At 40.1% G+C, this 20031-nt stretch overlaps 1 protein-coding gene across 2 annotated transcripts in view; it reads right to left on the reverse strand.

Moving 5' to 3' along the window:
• Positions 1-20031, reverse strand: part of PIGG (phosphatidylinositol glycan anchor biosynthesis class G) — an 86746-nt gene that overhangs the window by 28827 nt on the left and 37888 nt on the right. For both annotated transcript variants that reach the window (XM_056513857.1, XM_056513858.1), the window contains exons 11-12: positions 17396-17705; positions 8192-8355 (exon numbers count right to left, since the gene is read on the reverse strand). In XM_056513857.1, the coding sequence (XP_056369832.1) occupies positions 8192-8355; positions 17396-17705 (474 nt within the window). The remainder of the gene's footprint in view (positions 1-8191; positions 8356-17395; positions 17706-20031) is intronic.

Here is a 20031-nt window from a genome sequence, read left to right on the forward strand (position 1 = left end):
ATAAAGGTGAGGGAGAAAGGTATGTGAGAGAAAAGGAGGAGTGTGTGAGAGAAGATGTACAGCACATAGAGCAGAAAGGACACATATATGAGAAGGACCAAGCATGACTAGGAGATGAAAGAAGTGAGCTGGAAGTGGGAGAAGGAAAAAGCTATGATGGGGAGTCAGGGAGCCATGAAGTGTGAGTGAGGAAGTGCGTGAGTAGGAAAGCTCATGCAGAAGCACAAAACAGGAAGAAGCAGCTTGCAAGGGGTCAGAACCATCAGAGTGACATGAGTGCACTGACAAGGAGAGCATGAGAGTGGGTAAGCCCATGAGAGAGAGGTAAGCATAACCAGGGCATGCACGAGATGCAGGAAGCACACACATGTGGCAAGTGGGAAAAGTCTGCACATAAAAGAATGGGAAACTCAAACCTGTGGGGTGATGAAAGCACAGCTGTGAGAGACCAGCAAAGTGCACAAGAAGGGCACGTGTCTGACAGGGTAGGAAAGCAAGAGGGAGAAATAACTAAGGGGGGGAGAGAGAAGACAGGAGTAGCACCAGACAGAGACAGAGAGACTGACACAGTGAGAGAGGAGCACGCAAAGAGGTGTTAAACCCACATCCAGGTGCCTCAGTTTGACTGGGACACCTCATATGCAGAAATAAATATTTACTCTTGTAATGCTGTGCTTTCCATCTTGGTCTCTCTCCTCAGTCTGCATGGAGCAGTCTTGTCTTGATGCAAGTGTGAGACAGAGAGAGATGATGCACACGCAAGGAAGAAAAACTATAAGAAACAGATACAAAGTGTCCAAGAGAGAAGTTTGGGGTGGGGTGGTGTGGTGGTGACAAGAGGATAACAAGAGAGGAATAGGGAAGATAACAAACAAGCTAAAGAAAGGGATACAGAGGAATGAGAGAAGAGACAGCAAGCAAGATATATTGAAGGACAGTGAGTCAGAGACAGCAGGAAAGCACACAGGAAAACTAAACTTCATTCCATAACAGCACCAAGCTTCACAGTCCTTCATCTACAATCAGCTGGGTTGACTAATCAAAACTTTCTTACATGGCAGTGTAGAAAAACCTAATCCCCTTTATATAAATTTACTAAAATTTCATTTATTGCAGAATTATGTGCTTTTTGAAAATAGCACACTGCAAGACCACCTATTATCCTGCAACTCTGAAGAAAGTTAGCTCTCCTCTGTTATGTTCCAGTAACCATAGTTCAGTAACAACAGAAAGGACTGCATAAGTTTATTTACAGACACAAAACTTAACCAACCTTTCATTGTTATCTTTTTCAGCTTTTCAAGTCCTTTTAGACTCCTGCTAACAGTTTCTGACTAGATCATCATTATTCTCTGAGGATTCTCTGCATGCTTACCATTGGAACACAAAATTTCCCCTAGGTTACTCATGTCCAACATGGTTAATACCGATTGTCTTAATACATTCAATAAGCTTTGCATGTATTAACATTTAATGAACTCTTTTGTGTAAGCAACATTGGGAGATCTAACCATACAGGATGGCAGAAAAATACTGTCTCACAACACAGAGGTTCCAAACAAAACTAAAGAACAAATACTGCAGCCTTTTGTACAGCAGTGGTATTGCCTACTTGCACTGTAGGTAGCTGCAGGTCTAAGGATGCAATGAGAACTGTCAATTCAGCTATGCGCTCTTGAGCAAAAGTCACATGAAAACCAGAAGAACAAGAGGAAGAAGACAATGTAACCATGACAACCTCAAATCAGAGCTTGGGCAGATGTAAAAGAGATTTTCAGTACCTTTTCAATTTAGTATCACCCACAAAGAAAAAGTGATAGACCATTTAAATTAAGAAGTTTAGCTGATGTTACTCAAAGTGGTCTCTACCTATGACTGCAGTTCTGTCTGTGAGAACAAATCTCAGAGCAATGATATCAGTAAGACTATTTAAAAGCCAAGTGAATAAGTCTCAATGATTTGGGCAGTTGCTGGCACACTGGAGAACAAGTTCTCAATTAGGGTCATCAGCCATTACTGGAAAGCAAACTTCATGTTGGATATGTTAACTCCACCAAAAATTAGATCATAATTTTTTAAGCTCCAAATCCGTTCAGACATTTACTTTTATCTACATAAAGCAAAAATAACCTAACCTACCCCAAATATGTGTATTTATAAATTCTGTGCACATAACTTTCCTTAATATTTACACAGAAAGTGCTTCAGCTCCTAAAACTGATCCATGGAGTAAAAGGATGATGTTTATTTTGCAAATGGCTTTGAAGCAATTTTTTTGTTTACAACAGAAGCAGCCCTACTTTGCGGGGTCACTTTCCAACTAGAAAATACTTCTCAATACTGAGAGTCATGGCAGTCTGGAGGAAGTCTCCTAGGAAAAGTCAGTGTCTCAACAACATGAAAAAGGAATGAACGAAGAGGTATCCATCACAGAGCAGTAACAGAGTCCAAGAGAAGTCTTCAGCCATCTCCACAATGACAGCATCTCAGGAAAAACCTAAGTGAGTAAAATACTCTTCCAGCTTGTGGCAATAAAATCCCAGCCCAGTTTTAGTCAGATTTCCATGACTTCCAGATTTCCATGCATATCAACAAATAAGCAGATGACCTCTGTATTTCTTTTTATTTAGAGAATGAGATTGCTGGCAGTACAACAGATAACAAGTATTATAATTTTAGAGAATGCAGGAGCATGTACTCTTAGATGCCAACATTTTTTCAGCTTTAGTTAACCTAAGTAAGAGAGAATGGAGTTAAACAGAAGAATTAAAAACTACTTGCATAAAATATTGAAGGGTTCAGTGGAAAATGTTTGGATTGTCCTTTGTCTTTAAAGAGGACTCCATTTTCTACCTTGGAGCCAAAAAATAGGTATACTGAAACAGTCACTGCATGGTCAGCTTACACCAGAAAGAAAAATGATTAATGCATTAACATGGGTAGTGAACGGGGGACTCAACCAATCAAACAATAGGCTGAAGATGGCAAAAGCTACCATTACTGAAATTCCTTAGCCAGCACACCTTCCTAATTCTATTTAGATCAGCATTATAAAAGGATTCAGAGCAAAATTTAAGTTTGCTATGCCAAAGTTCTACATTACCATAGTCAAGGCATAACATTCACGTTATTAACACCCTCCAGTTGGGCATACATCCATTTTTGTTATCTGAAAGCCATTTGCTAATGTGAAAGCACTGTTACAATTTCTAATATCTGAGGAACAAAAACTAATAGGTATGCTAGGAAATGCCCACCAGTTCACCCTGACACCTAACTAACTAAACCAACTAAAACACAGATTTCAATGTGCTGGTAATCTGAAAACTATCACGATGCCTAACTGAAAGAGTGGTAATTACACAACACTGTGAACATCACCCACATGACAATTTTGTTTGGGTAGGAGCTTGGAAGCTGAATCCATCTGGAGTGCAGTGCACAGTGAGGTCATATAATATAGGTCAAATTATCCAACAACCTGGGTCCTTTTCCAGTTGTAAGGACCCAAAAACACAAAGTTCTAATTCAGATCAGAGCAATAGTGTGGTCACTGTAAAAACTACTTTTTACATGAACCAGGTGCTTGCAAGAATTCATGCAAGTCACACACAGAACACTTGGTTAAGTTCAGGCATCAGTTTAATCAGTACTCCCCATCACAAAAATAGTTTCAAGAGTTATTGCAGTTTCCATGGAGACTGAACCTAAAGAGTTCTTTCTATTTCTGTCTGTGAAAATCCCTTCACATTTATGCTGCCAAGTTTCTCAGGAGAGCCTGAAGGATTAAAAGTGGCAGTAATATCCATGTTAGTGTCTATCACATGCCACTTAATTATTTTAGAAACACATTTACCTTTCCATATGAGGAGAATATCTTGCAGTTTCAGGACTTTGTTCAGATGAAAGCAAATTATTTAAGGACTTCCAAATACATTTCTACAGCAAACGTACTATCTGAAAACCTCCTTATCTTCTATTCCACCTTATCATTCCAGCAAAATGCACATGGTCTACATGTATCTAAAGCACTTTCATCTCACAAGTAGGCTCTTAATGTCTCTCATCGAATCTCCACAGGCAAACTGATGCAGTCCAGGCCAGGAAAAGTGGACATTAAGGTGAACTGAAAAACTACTGAGATGCTACAGAAATTCCATCTGAAGGCCAGTCACCAGCGATCAACCACAGGATGTCACACAGGGGCCAGAATTGCTTAATGTCTTCACTTAATTAACTAGGCGATGGGGCAGTGCCCCCTCAGTAAATCTCCACACAATACAAATCTAGGAGGAATAGTCTGTGCAGGAGCTGGGTCTGCAGATGGGTCAGGGGCATCTTGGCAGATGGAGAAATGGACTGACAAGAAACTCAAGATGTTTAACAAAGGGAAACACCAAATTCTGCACCATGCATCTGAACAGGCTTGGGGCTGACCAACTGGAAAGCAGCTAGTTAGAGAAGGACATACATGATTCCTGACAGACAAGTTGTGCACAGGCAAGCAATGTTCCCATGGACCAACCCAGAGCTGTAGTGCAAAAATGGAGCAAGCAGGTTGAAGGAGATGATCTTCCTTCTCTGTTGAGCAGTTGTGAGATCACATCTAGGGTTCTGGATCCAGTTTTGGGGCCCCCAGTACAAGACAGACATCAGTGTACTGGAGCAAAGGCACTGAAGGCTCACAGAGATGTCTCAGGGATTGGAGCATCTAACAAAGTGAGAGTCTGAGAAAGCCGGGACTTTTTAACCTTGAGCAGAGAAAGTTTGACAGGGTTCTCACCAATGCTAATACATGTCTCATGGGCAGAAGTGAAGAAGACGTACCCAAACTCTTCTCACTGGTGCTCAGTGAAAGGATGAATGATATACAACAAATTCCCCTTAAACACCAGTGAACAACTGTTTAACTCCAGGTGCTGCCATATACTGGAACAGGTTGCTCAAGAAGACCCTGGAGTATCTCTGCTTGCTCTGTGCAGGAAGGCTGGACTCCAGACTGAAGTATTCTGTGGCTTCATAAATGCAAAGTGCCAAAAGAAGGAAGGGTATGTGTGGGTACTTGCCCCTAGGCAGTGATGCCCAATGTAACACAGCTTTAAAGAATTTCAGCAAAAAGCTCTGGTAAGCCGACCCAACTGATGCAGCTGTAAATTACATGGACTCTGCTAAGTGGCTGAAATTAACAACAGCCCTGGAGTCAGGCTTTCCTATCCAGGCCAACCTCCTCAGATGCAACAGCTCTTAAAGAGGCTGCAGACTGCAAGGCTGTCTGCTAAGAATGACACTGCTGAGTGGTTCCGGGCACACTTTCATCTTGCTCTCAGGACCACATGAAAAAGTAGGGGTTTGAATTTCACTGACCAAGGCACATTGCTATAAAGTAGTTAATAGGAAGCTTTTATAAAGAACATTCTGAAGCATCTAGCACTTTTTTAAAAAATGTTCAGTCCCCCACACACTTAAGAAAACACGTGAAGCAGCCAACCTCCTGCCTTCCACAGTTTCAGCTTTGGTTCCAAGGAGTAACAAGCAAGTAATAAGAATCATTTGGACAGCAATGGCAAAGAATAAAATAAAAAACATATAGCCCAAGTTCTGGGGCTATATTAACGTACAGAGCAGATTAACATATCAATTTAGGCATGTCCTAGCAGCTAGAGATTCCAGTCCATATTTATGAACCATATTTATGTAGTGTTTCATTGAGGAAACAGCCTTACCAGTTGACTCAAATGAACCTTAAAATGGCTACAGACACAAGCTGCTTGATGGAATCTACTTACATAAGTGATGTGGGTGTTACAGGCCATAGCTACCCACTTGAGAGCAGGTTAAGCCAGCACTGTACCTGGTAACACTACTAGCTGAGATTTAATCTGCAAAAATTCAACCAGGAAAACATCAGAACAAAAACCAACACTACAGTAGATACATATTATTTGAAGCTGCATAAAACAAGTACAGATACTCAAAGATATTGTCATCAAAAGTTTTTTGTTATTTTGTTAGAAGAGCTTTCAAAAACATGCTGTATGTTACCATTTTCTCTTCATTGTATGTTAGTGTTCATGACAGTCTGCAGTCTAGGTTTTAAACAACAATAAAACTGCAGTTTTTAAAATTTTTTTTTCTTCTCCTTTCCCAGACAATGCCGCCAAAGCAGTGCTCTCTACACTGATCAGAACCCTCCAAGCTCAAGCAAAAAGTGTCAGTTCCAAAGCACCTACAGTGTGACAATGAAGAATGGAGAGTGGGGCTACGAAAAAAAACCCCAACACGGCAAAAACATATATGTGAACTGTTAAACAGCACAGCGCTATTTTAAAAAAAATCACAGCAGAGGTATAAAGGAATTGGGAAAAACAGGGCACTCATAGAATGCAAGCAATACCCAGATTCATGGGTCACATATTTACAAGAAGACAAGTATATCCTGATTCTTTTGTTAAACAGAGCTGAAAGAATGGAGAAAACCTGAAGAGTTTGGATACTGGAAAAATGTATTGATTGAGCAAAGTAGTAACGAAAGCTAAACTGGGAAGCATTAGAAACAGAGTTAAAACTCAGTTTGGTGTCAAGTCAATAGGTAGTACGGAAAATTCAAGAAAGGGCTTTCTGGGGTTACACAAATTAAGACATCAGTAATTAGTGTACTCCACATCTACTCCTCCTGAAGCAAAAAAATACCAGAATGAACAAAGAAAAGCCCGGCTTTCAGTAGTATTATACTCAAACACCAGTACTTAGACTGTATCAATCTATTTAAGACTAAAGATTAAGGTAGCTGGCCACAGACTAAGAAATCAGGTTCTACATTGAGTCTCAATTTACACTAAGGAGTGCATGAGTAGATCAATACAATGGCCCAGCACTGGTCTGCATAAACCCACAGCAACCAAGTAGAGACTGCTAGACATCTTTAGAGAGCCATGTAGCAGACAGGCAAATCAGTGAACAAAGGTTAACCACTGTGAATACTTGTTAAAGGAGCCTGTTAATCCAGAACAAAGGGCACAGTGACTGTGCACAAATTTAGTCTGCTAGAACAGGTCCTCCCTGGCTCAAAAACCTCCATTGGTCTGTGCAGCTTGGTCAGCTGGTGATCCCATCTCCTTACACCTTTAATGAACACAACTGAGCCACAAGTACATTGTGTAGGCAAAGCCCAAAATAAAGAATCAAAAAGAGAAGAGAGAAGCCAGAAAACAAAAATCACTGACAGGCTGAGACCAGATGACACTCTGTAGATAAAAGGGAGTCAGAGGTTTACCAAGGTTGACAATGCCTAAGGCAAAAAGTTGTAATATACTAAATACTGTCTAAAATCCCACCTGCCAAGCCTACTGCAATATTTTTCTCATCACTGAAAAAGAAGTAAATAACAGAGAAAAGACTCTGAGATGGTAAGAATTTAGTCACTGTCAAATCTTAATTCTGTGAAAGTATATTAAGTTTTGGCATTTGTGTATTAATATGATACAATATGGAATTCACAACTCCTCTATTTTAACATATTGTAATGCTCAGTTTAAATACCATGAATAATGAGTCCAATTGGATTTTATACGCACACTCTTAAATTACATTAGCATTTTACAACCGTCTTCTTAAAATCCCAATGAAATAATTCATTTTACTTTAACTCATTCACCAAACAAGATACCCAGAGAAGTACAAATATTTTAGCTACAAATGACTGTAATAACCAGTAACATACAATAATGTTAGTATATTTTGTTTATAAAACTTTGTGTGTCACTATATCAAAGAAAGACATTCAAAGAACACCATGTTAGTTAAGTTTGAGTTCAGTTCTAATAGTTTAAAAAGCCCTTTTCAGGCCTCTAACTTAAAAGGTTTCAAGAAAAATAGTTTTAGACAGAACATGCTGTCATAAAAAAAATTAATAAAATTTAAAGTAATTTAGCACAGCAAACTGAGAGCTCATTAAGAAACAAAATTAGTAAAACGTACATGTATATTCCGAAACCAAACTTCTGCAGATAAAATGGAACTGGAAGAGTTAGGTGATACAAACTTACACTAAAAAAAGAAACATGCATTTTTTTAACACAAAACTAACTTTCAGGGAAAAAGATTATGTAAAAAAAAATTCTTTGAAAAAACACACTATGGATGGTATTTACATCTGCACAGAGGAGCATTACTTTAGTTCAAAAAATTTTACCTGCTAACTTCAGAACTCAAGTAGCACAGCAGATGGATGGCCCAAAGGAAAGGTCCTGCATATGTTGCAAATGCTGTGAGGAAGATAGCTGGTATCTCCACATAGCTGTCCAGTCCCACAAAACCTGCTGAAATGTCCACAGTAGCAATCCCATTTGAATTTCCCTGAAAATAGGGATAAAACAGTAAATATCCAAATACTTCCAAAGATACATTTAAAATACATTAGAATAATATTAATTATTGAACTCATTAAGGACTTACTCTTTAAATTGCTTTACAGTACAGCTATATTCTTTACGTCTGAATTTCAACAAAACAGCTTACCAAACAAGTGCTTTTAATTAGAATTTACAGATTAACAAAAGCATAAACAGCATGCTATTTTGCGAGTGTTATTTTGTCTACAAATTAACATGCCTATTGTTTAATAAGTTACATTAAAAAAAAAAATTAAAATAAACACCTCCACTTGCTGATTTCGGACACATTAATGAAAAAGATGAATTTTTCGTCACAGAAGGTTCAAACACAAGATTTTAGGTCTGCTGCCTAAAACTACACTTCTTGCTTTTAGAGACAGCAGGACTCTAATTTAGAGCTGTAATGGAACATTACATCGCCCACCTGCCTGCCTCATGGCACAAGTTCCTGCATGTAAACAGATTAGGACAGGAAAATTCAGAGAGGTTTCTCCTTCTCAAATCTCTACACCATATAAGATTGCATTGAAATAGACCAGAAGTCAGTCTAGATAGCCTGAATCATCAATAAAAGGCATTTAAACCTACCAAGAGAAAAACGGAAGAAACATACTACAATTAAAGTATCAAGAGCAGTCAAAGTCTAGTATGTTTTATCTAGTTTTCTTTTCCAGTGACCAGGACCACTAAATAACAAGGAATAGTGTAAAATTGAAGGAAGTGTTTTCCACTGAAAAATCCAAAAGTACCTAACTTTACCCCCTAACGTAACAAACACTCCCTATGATTAAGGCAGAGTATTTCTTAAATTAACAGGTCAGAGATAGGTTTCTTCAGACTAGAGAAAGCTCTGAGATCTTCTTGCTGTACCCTGAGCAACCGATCATTTTCTACAGCACTGATATTCTAACAGCCTCTTTTTCCACTTACAGAATCCCAGAACACTACTAATGTAAGGCTTGCCACCACCAATAGCCTTAGACTCAATCCCAGCAGAGAATATGAGGAGTGGTGGCTCCCATTTCCCTCAAACCTGACCCCAGATCACCTTAGTGACTGCAATTCTCTTGAACTGCAAGTTACCCCAGCAAGGAAGTGCTATCCTTAAATACACACTTCTGTCACAAAGCCCAGAACACACAGGGAAGCACAAAAGACAGGCAGCTATTTTAGGTACATAACTAACTAGGCACCAGCAAAAAAACCTGTTACTGAGGCAGCTCTAAAATCTAAGGGGAAAAAAGGCATCTATGTTGATGGAACCATTTAGAACTCATTCTAAATAGTCACCATCCCCATCAATCCCACCACGAAGATATCCCAGAATGTAAGGGGAGCCTGAGGCTGTAAGAGGGCTGTATGGTATGGATTTTACTGAGATATCATAAAGTAGATAAATCTTGACTTATGACTGTTAGTCTTCCTCATTCTGACTTTCATCATGCACCAGTGTAGTAAATCACTGCACCAGTATAATCAATTATTGTTATGAATTTAGTGTAATGTCCAGCAATGCCAGGAGCAAAGCAAAACACAACTACTGACAAGCAGCTTTAAAAAAAAGCAGGTCTGTGCTCTAGAATGTGTAATATGAGACTGGAAAATAAAGCTGTAAAATAAGGCTACTCCCCAGGTTTAACAGATATAGATGGGTATAGCAGCAGGTCTTTCTCCCACCACATCTACTTATTTTTCATTCCCATTCTCTGCATGATGTGTGCAGAGTAGAAAAGCTGAGACATCAGGAGATCCTTCCTGCTCATGTCATGAGGAGCTGAAAGATCTCTTTATGCTGTTTAATCCACATGCACATGCACATGGCTCATCTTTGGCAACTTGGGGCAACTCCCCATGCTACTGCATGTGAGAAGATGCAAGAATAAATGTAGCACTGCAGCACATACCGCTGGTCCTGCAGAACCAGTGCAAGCAAAAAGATGTACTTCCTTTTGCAAAGTAGTGAGGGCAAGTAAGGAACCTGGAGGAAGGAAGAGGTTCTCCTCCTCAGCCCCTCAAGTCCCTTCCCCACACCTATCTTTGACTTTGTTTAAAGTAACACAGCTGTAGACAAGGATGCACACATTCAGATCTACACACAACTCCAATCACACTGTGAAACATCCAAACATCTTGTTCCTACCATGAATATGCTGAGCCTCACAGATACTACTGGATACTGGAAGAGCCCTAGTGAGTAGTAAGAAGCATTTTTGCTTCACATTAGATATCTTTCTCCAAGACAAATTCATGTATTTACACTAAATTTTCATAGCTATAAATTCTAATACTCCAGACAACAAATAATTGACAATTCAAAGTGCCTCCTTTTATTTTAACATATCACTCTAGTATTTCAGAAAAGGTTGGCAAGAAAGGTTCTGCTGCCTCCAGACAGATCTTAGAGATTTCAAGATCCTGAGCCATCTCATTTGACTTCACAGCTGACACTGTTCTGAAAATGGGACTGAACTGTGAGCCTGGTGAAGTCTTTTCCAAGATAAATTATCCTACTATACTTTGAAATTATAACAAGAAAAAGTTAAAGTCACTTTAAAATGTCACTCACTCCATCTCTTAACTTAAAGGTGAGAGGAATTAGATATAAATGATTCTAAAAATGTACAAACCTCTTCTGGTTTCCTCCAGTTATAAAAACCACCAGAAAGTGGAACTGTACTTTCTTTCTCCCATTCCACAGGTATACTGCTCTAAGCACGGCAACAAAACCCCACAAAGACTAATAAATAAATAAATACACGGAATTTCTGTTCATTTATGAGCTTTCATGCAAGGAAACAAAAATATTTTTAGAAATATTTACTGCAAAATAAGTTTTTTAGGAGTTGGTTTATTAAAGAGAGCACAAACAAGTTATTTATTTCTATTCTCACTGCATTTTAAGGACAAATAGTAATGATAAAGATACAACATACTTTTGGGAAATGACTGCTGAGTTATAAGATTTGGACAACTCAGGGCTTAGGAGAAAATAAATTATTCAAGCTCATTATATAATTCATCAAGAGATTCTCAGGCTTGCAATAATATAAGTAGTATTCTGATTAAATATATTAATTTAATCTATTTTTGACAATACTGGAGTATTTTAAACTTTGCTTCACTTCATCAATTCACACAAAGTGATAAATAAAGCAAAGACCTTAATTACTTAAACAAGACGAGAAAACAAACTGGGTTTATGTAGTTTCACATTAATAAGATGACACTTTATCCAGACCATCTCTAAAAACCTCCAAGCATGAAGACAGCACAACCTATGTGAGCAACCCTTTCCTCTGCTTATTATTCACAAAAATCCTGCTAAAATGCTGGAAAAATGACATCACACATAGTCTTCCCATTTAATTTACAACAGTTTAACAAATTTGCCTTTTAGATCCAAATTACCAGAGAGCAGAAAGGGACTTCCTTTGGTTCTGCAAAGGAAGGTAAGCTGGGAAATGAGTGTGAAAACAAGTCAGGTGAGAGAAGTAGATCCGTACTCTTCAGTGGCACGTCCAGGTCAGGGCTGGATCCAGAGACAATGATCAGGGCTAGCTGCAGCCCATAGATTGCAAGTCTCTAGTGAAAGGCAAGTCCAAGATTAGGCCAGAAAGCCCAGCCATGAGGTCCAGGTCCAGGGCAGATAAAAAAGCAAGCACATACATACCTGCTTACACTGCTAGGATACAACACACACAGTAAAGTGTCAGATTAAAGCACAACCAGAATGGAAAGAAGACCAGGCCCCTCTCTCTGCTTTTCTCCCATCAGCTCCTCTCTCAATCAAGGACATGACCCTGAAGTCTGCTAACTAAACTCTGAGTCAGGAGATGCACTCGGGGTTCAGACACAGATGAAGTGTAGAAAACAAAACTGAATGTAAGATCAAGGCATTTGTTTTCAACCCACCCTTAAATTTTTTTTCCTACTTACATTCAAAATCAAAAAATTAGCTTCCACATCCAGGCACTTCATTTTTTCCCCCCTGTTCATCAGCTATAAAAATTGATTAATGAAAAGTACTATCCATTCCTGTCAGCCTTGCTTATTCTGTACACTTGGGGTTTTCACAGATCTACTTCCAAGAAGTCTCAAAGGACTCTACATTACTTTTTTGAAAGAATAGTGCCTCATTCATTAAATATGCTACCCTGAACAAGGCTATTTTTACTATCATATTCAAAAGGCCATCACTTACAATCCATACTCAGCAAGACAGAGTTAGTGCTTCAGTCATTAAGTACCATATCATCAACCAAGACTTAATAAAGGCTTAGCAACATGGGCAAGTCTCATTAACTTCATAATCACACCAACACATGTGCAAAAAGTAGTTCTCCAAACCTCTCTCCTATTTCCAGATGGAAGCATTCCGTATTTCATTTATATTTCTCTTCTCCTGCTCCATTTAGCTAGGACAGTTTAAATTTAGTATCCAACGTGATCTACATCACCAACAAATTTCAGTGGTTTTCAATTTTTGTATTTCAACCATAAGCCTGCTATTTTTTTGTACGCTACATTAGATCTTTACGCCTGTCTGGACATTAAAACCCCAGCATCACTCTGGACTCAGTCTAATAGCGACAGCTCTAGTGACCACAAAACTTAGAGAAACAAAGTCAAGGAAGACATTTAAATCTATGCCAGCAGTACACATCATACCTAATGATACAGTTGTGCTTCCTTTACATCTCTCCCCTACAATTCTAGCATAGGTATTGCTTGCTCCTGAGGCAGTAAACAAGTGACTATGTGTTACTAAGAACAAACTGAACAGAGGTCAGTACTGAAGTGAGAATTTGATGGACTCCTTCAGTAGAAACAGCCCAGCTGTATTTCCTAAATGTTTATTCAGTATCTGAGAACAAAACATACATGCTCTGTCTGAAACACAGCCCTTTCCTACGTCAGTAAAAATGTAAGAAGTCAGCACTGATGGTCATGAACAGGACAGGTAGTTGCTAAACCTGGGACATGTGAACTGTACTCAGTTAGAATGGTGTCACACCACTAGGAGGCACAGAAGTAAGGCAGGGATCTGAAAGTTGCCACCAAGCAAAGACCTTCCTGGTTTTCCCACAAGGTAAAAGAAAAAGATCAAATGGCTTATTCAAACAATTAAAATCTGTTACTAAACCAGTATGGATCCATCCAGAGTTCCAGCTTCCATCATTTACTTAAGGAATGCAATGTCTGCATCTGTCAAAGGAACTGTGAGTGAACAGGGAAAACTGCATTGCCATGAGAAGAGACTAAACATACCTGAAGGGGAGAGGTTACCTCCAAGTGTTTGGGTGTTGTAATTCGGTATCTGAGGTATAAGAACTGAAATCGGGATACCCTGTAACCTCCTTCCTGCTAGTCCCCAGTTCCTGTCTTCCTTTCCGGTCCTGTGACCTTCCCCTGTGTCCTTGTACCCACCGGGGGTCGGATATTCCGGTCCCTGTCCCCTCTGCATCCTCATCCCATTGGCAGCTAGCCAAAGCCACTCCCATTCCCTTCTCCTGAATACCTGGTTCGGGGGAAAGCTCGGCCTCTTTCCGGCCACACCATTACCCAGGAATAAACTGAGACTGAAAGAGCGTCTTTTGTATCCTTCTCCATCCATGATGCGGTTATACTGTGTCTGATCTTACATAATTAGGAAAAAGACACAGTATAACCGCATCAGTTGGCGCCCAATGTGGGGCTCGAACCCACGACCCTGGGATTAAGAGTCCCATGCTCTCTTTCAATTCTTTGAAATTTTTGCTTAGCCATTGCTAATTCAAAACAGTATTTTCAAGGTTGAAGCTTTGGGACACAATAAGGCAGCTTCTTATCTGGACCTGCTCTATTTCATACAAAGCAGCATGAGAAACAACATGAAGGAAAAAGCTTTGCTGTGCTTCTAACAGAAGTTTTGATAAGTAACTATCACCCAGATTAGATCATTTTCCAGATCTTACGGTGACGGGAGATGCACAAAGACCCAACTAGAAATCTGGCTCAAAACAGCAATGGAGAATTTCTCATTTATGAGATTTGGATGCTGTGACTCAGCAACATGTCTATGTGGAAGAAATTCCTTGTCACAACTAATTTTTCAAATATCCTGAAGTTTGCTGAAAGCTGCATCATACTGGAAGTTATTATTTCCAAAGAAAACTCTTCTAAAAGAAATGTCAGAATTGCCAGCAGAGTGACGGGGCCTAGGCAGATGCTCTGAAACTGCAGGAGGTGCAAAAACACAATTTGTAGTCAAGTCAAATGTAAATCACTACTTCCCGTCTTCTAAAAACAAAACAAAAAAAAATTCCTCAATTGCAAGGGTAGTTGAAACTGCAAAACATTCATCATGAAAAAGAGCAGTCTTTCCCATAACAACAGTTTAAGATCACTAGAAAGCTGAAACTGTTATCTTCTGTTGGTCTTGCATAAATATTGGTGTAGAAAAAAATCCTTTGACACAGCAAGTCAAATGCAAAGATGTATCAAGCTCTTGATAGCTCTAACAGCTCATTTCTGGCAGATGTTTCTAGCTGCTTCAAAACTGATGTAAATTCTTCCAGAAAAGTTTGTCCCAAATTTTTGGCATCATTTAGAGCACAACACACACAGTATTTAACCTGTCACATTACACTTCCAAAACAACACTCTTGCTTTAAGAAGCTTTTGTTTTCTTTTCCATCATGCCATACTGGCCTAAGACACGTGGGCTATATTTATCTAAGGCGCTTTCACCTCACACACACTTTTAGGCATCTCCTCAGGCAAACAAATGGATGCAGTCCAGGCTGGACACTCATGTGGACTTGAAACTGCTCAAATGTCGAGCTCACAGGGCTGCCACCAGCAGCTGGAAGTCCATCTGGAGGCCAATCACTAGTGATCAGCCACAGAGATTGACACTGAGGCTGATACTGTTTAACATCTTTACCAATGACCTGGGCAGTGGGACAGAGAGTTCTCTCAGAAAACTGCACACAATACAGAACTGAGAGAGGACAGATACAACAGATGGGTCTGCTGCCATCAGAGGTGCTGTCAGAGGCACCTCCACAGGTTGAAGGAATGAAATGACATGAAATTCATCAAGTGCACCAAAGGGAAATGCCTCCCCAGCACTTGGGGAGGAATAAAACCATGCTCTTTGGTCACACGGGGAACTAACCATATGGAAAGCAGTTTGGAAGAGATCACCCAGCCATTGTCCTTTTCGTGCAAAGACCAACAGCATCCATTAAGGGAGAGCCTCACCAGCTGTTTAAGGGAGATCTCCATTCTCTCTAATAAGCAGTGGTGAGATCCACATTTGGTTGCCTGGGCACAGTTCTGGGCTTGCCACCATGAAAAAGCCATGGGTGTGCTGGAAAAAGTCTGCTGAAGCACCACAGATGATGGTGGGAACAAAACACATGTCATACAAGCAACTCCCTGAGTTTCTTTACTCTCAAGAGGAGAAAGCTCAGCAGGGTCGTAACAATGTGTATAAATACCTGATATGGGAAAGCACAGAAAATGTAGCCAGACTGTGACTTTTTCAGTCACCTGAGAGTGACTAGAAAAGGGATGAAAAGCAATACACAGAAACAGAAATACAAGAAGTTCTGATTAAAATCAGAAAAAGCTTTTTTTACTAGCTAGGGCGGCCAAGCTGGACCAACTGCTCAGAGAGCTTGCAGAGTCTTCACTCTTTCGGGTATTTGAAACAGGGAACAGACACAGGTCAGATCAACCTGGTCTGTTTGACCTGCTGTTTCAGGGAATCATGTTGGACTAAATGATCTCCAGAGGCATCTTCCAGCTTCAACTCTCCTGCAATTTCATGGTTCTGTGAAACTCTCAGCCAAGTGTACCAAGAATTCAGCATCACTGAAAACATTTATAAACCATTTGATGCTTTATTAAAAATCTGAACTATTATTTATTAGTCTCTTTTCCATGACTAGCATTTTCTTGCCAGCCTCCCCACCATTAAATTTTTGGCAACTGTTTTTGTTTGGTACCTCAGTTTAGAGATGGCTCTGTCTTCAACATTTTGCCAGCTGCACCAAGGGGTGCTCTCAGTAGGCTGTAATCAAAGCTGACTGAAGAGTAACACTCAAAACATGCAAAAGCCACTCAACCAAGACATGCTATGTCCTCTGAACAGGAAAAATGTGTAGGAAGGGATGAATCCTGATGATCTTACCTGCATCAGCAGTTCCCTATCTGGACATATACTATTCTCAGTCAAAGCAACCCTCAATCTGCAGTTACAGTACCCTAAGCTTGACTAGAGTTTTAACATCCCCAGCCATGCCTCAGAGGTAAAGTCAACCGAAGTCCCACAGTGAAATTTTGTAAACCCTATCTCCTAAATCTGATTCCCAGGTTAACAAATGCCCTCTTTAGACAGCCTGCTACACTAAGGTTCCAACAATACTGGAAACAGAAAGATCCTCTCCAGCTTCAATGCAAAGCAAAGCTTTTGTGGAATTACAACTTTTATTTGCAATGCAGAGAACTAGGTGATAGAATTTAGTAAGGCTCCTCAGGAAAGAAGGTATCATTTGATGTAAAGAAAAATTAGTTCTGGTTCTTATAAGAGATATTATATGCCACTGCATTTTCCTTAAGTCTTAAACAGTATATAGACCTACTGTAAGCCTCAAGAACCAGTGACAAAAGCCACCTGCCTTTTACTGGTATTAATCAACTCAGATGACATTTTAAAATTAATTATCATCTGAAAAGTACTTACAAGGCCCATAGACCAAAATAGTCCTGGCATACGGATCTGATCCTTATAACACTTTTGGAAATCTACACTGAGAATAAGACACTAAGGTATGCATCTTTCCCTGATTCTGAAAATAAAATGTTAAAAAAGCATTTAGAAACTAAATCCTTCTGTGAACTCGGTAAACTCTTCCACTTTGATATTTAGTTAGCATTTTGTTTATAATGGACAATATATTTTTGAAAAACTATTCCCTCTCCCACCTCTGCAGTGGAGAAAGTACTCAGCTTACCTGAAAATAGAAGAAAGCTTGGCCAAACCAGTAGTGCATGATGGTAATCTGTGCTGCATCAAATTTCAACGGTATCCAAATATATTTTGTCATCATTGTCTGAATCAGCAGACAAAACACCAAGACTGGTAAATTGTGAGGTCTAAATAGAAGAGCTGCTAGTAGAACCAATCCGCTATATACTTCCCATAATCCCGTGCTCTTCGTGCTGGATTCTGCAGAAATAACCTGCGACTTTAGTAAATCTTTAGTGCCAGTGAAGATTATGCCAAGAACAAAGACATAAACAAAACGAGCTTCAGTAATGCCCCTAAAGAGAAAATAAAATTGAAAAAAAATGAATAAATAAAACAGTAAGATTAGTTACTTACTAATACCTACTTCAGAGCATTTTAAGAGAGGTCAAGACCAACCAGTTCTGCCAAACAGGTTAAATCCAAGGGATTTTTCAAATCCCTAAGCAATTCCGTTACAAAAAAAAAATGTATGTTGCAAGTTTTAATTAGAACTTACACTATCTTCAAACCACTGATAATTTTATTTGCCTCTTGATTTCTAGTGAAACCCAGCTTCTGAATGGAAACACAGCATGTTGTCCAAAAAAAGCTGACAAGGACAATGACAGTAAGCTGAAAAACTGTGACCTGCTATTCTAAAAGCACAAGGCCTGAGAAACTAAGACTGAAAGGGACTACAGCAAGTCGTCTGGTCCAACCTTCCTGCTCAAGGCTCAAGCAGTGTCATCCTAGAGCATATTGCACAGGACTGTGTCCAGACAGTTCTTGAATATTTCCTGTGAGGGAGACTCCATAACATCTTCAAGCAACCTGTTCCAGTGTCTGATCACCCTCACAGTAAGAAGTTCTTCCTCATATTCAAGTGGAGCTTCCTGTGCATCAGTTTCTGCCCATTGTCTCTTGCCCTGTTGCTTGGCACCACCAAGAAGAGCGTGCATCAAAGAAGAGCTCTGACATCTTTCCTTCAGAGACAATGCTGAGGTTGTCTCTTAGTCTTTCTCTTCTCAAGGGTGAACAGGCCCAGCTCCCTAAGCCTTTCCTCATAAAAGAGATGCTCCAGTCCCCTAACCACTTTCAGAGTCCACTTCTCAACTCACTCCAGGAGCTCCCTGTCTCTCTTATCCTGAGGAGCCCAGAACTGGACACAGCACTGCAGCTGTGCCTCTCCAGGACACAGTAGAGGGGCAGAATCACTTCTCTTGACCTGCAGGCAAAGCTCCTGCACCCAAGATCCCATTGGTCTCTTGGCCCCCAGGACACTCTGCTGGCTCAGGGACAGCTTGTTGTCCACCAGGACCCCCAGGTCCTTCTCCACAGAGCTGCTTTCAAGCAGGTCATCCCCAGCCTGTGCTGGTGCCTCAGGTTGTTCTGCTGGTCACATGAGTTTCAAAGCCAAGTGTTCATCTGCCTGGTTTTCCAGTTTTTTGTCCCATCAATCCCTGAAACTGGTAGGATAGAGGAGAACACAGCTGGTGTTTTAGACCCCATGACCAAGTGTCTCCAAGGCCCTGAGGTCCCTTTTAATAACCTGCACCCTTGCTGTTGGGACTTGGTTTTTCACCCACCTGGAAAACCAGCAGTAGGTAATTGTCAGTGAGCTGCACCAGGCTGGGAAGTTTCTTGGTGACGTCCCTTATCCAGGTGCCAGAGAGGCAACACACTTCCCTATTGGACTGGATCCGGTTGGCACATCAGGCCCTCCATTCCCCACAAGGGAGAGTCACCAAGGACTACTACCTTTCTTTTTTTTAACTGAGGAGGTTGTGATGTGGAGGGTAAACTGCCATGACAACCTCATCAACCTCAATGGACCTTCATCCACATTTTCCTTTCTCTGTTTCTCATTTCTCTGGTTCTCAGATTCCAGGGCCTCGTCTCTATTGCATACTTGAGGAGGTGAGGCAGGTCAGGAGGGGTTTCACCTGCAGAAACCCATTTTCACTCCCCTCTATCCTGGAGGTCCCTTCCTACTGGCTGGTGGTGAGAGGGCAGGGGGGTCCCTGGCTTCTCATGAAGTCGATGTCAGGTCTGTTTGTCTGAGGCATGGCAGAGTGCAGCTCCACCAGTCAATCTCATACTATCAGTCTTCTCATTACAGGAATAATAAGTGAACATGGTCTCCTACAAAGACAACATAATTCACTCAGAAGTGAGGATTCCTGAGTCATCTGGACTCAGCAGTATATGGAGGATTAGACTCTAAAAATAGTAAAATTATAGTTATACTCATGTAACCAATGTAACTAACACCACTAGTCAAAATTTCTAAAGTAAGTTTTGTAAATAAATATTTTTCTTTTCTTAGAAAGGTCACATTCCTTCTCAGCCCATTATTGAAAAATCAGCTTGAATTCAATCTTTCTTTTCACATACAGGAGAGAAAAAGCAAGAGGAAAAATAATAAGCAAGAGCATTTAAATATGCAATTTTCTTTCTGTACACAACCAAGAAAGAAAGGCAAAATAGTTATGTAGTTTTCCTAAGCCTGAATACAGTGCATTGTTCTGTCATTTACCTTTCAATGGTTCAAAGTTATACCTAACAGCCTATGCAAAAGGGCTTTACTGTTTTATTCCCTTAAATAGCAGCCATTTGGAAAAGCCCTGCATTGCTCATTGG

Source organism: Oenanthe melanoleuca, chromosome Z (assembly GCF_029582105.1).
Source record: "Oenanthe melanoleuca isolate GR-GAL-2019-014 chromosome Z, OMel1.0, whole genome shotgun sequence".
Lineage (NCBI taxonomy): Eukaryota > Metazoa > Chordata > Aves > Passeriformes > Muscicapidae > Oenanthe > Oenanthe melanoleuca.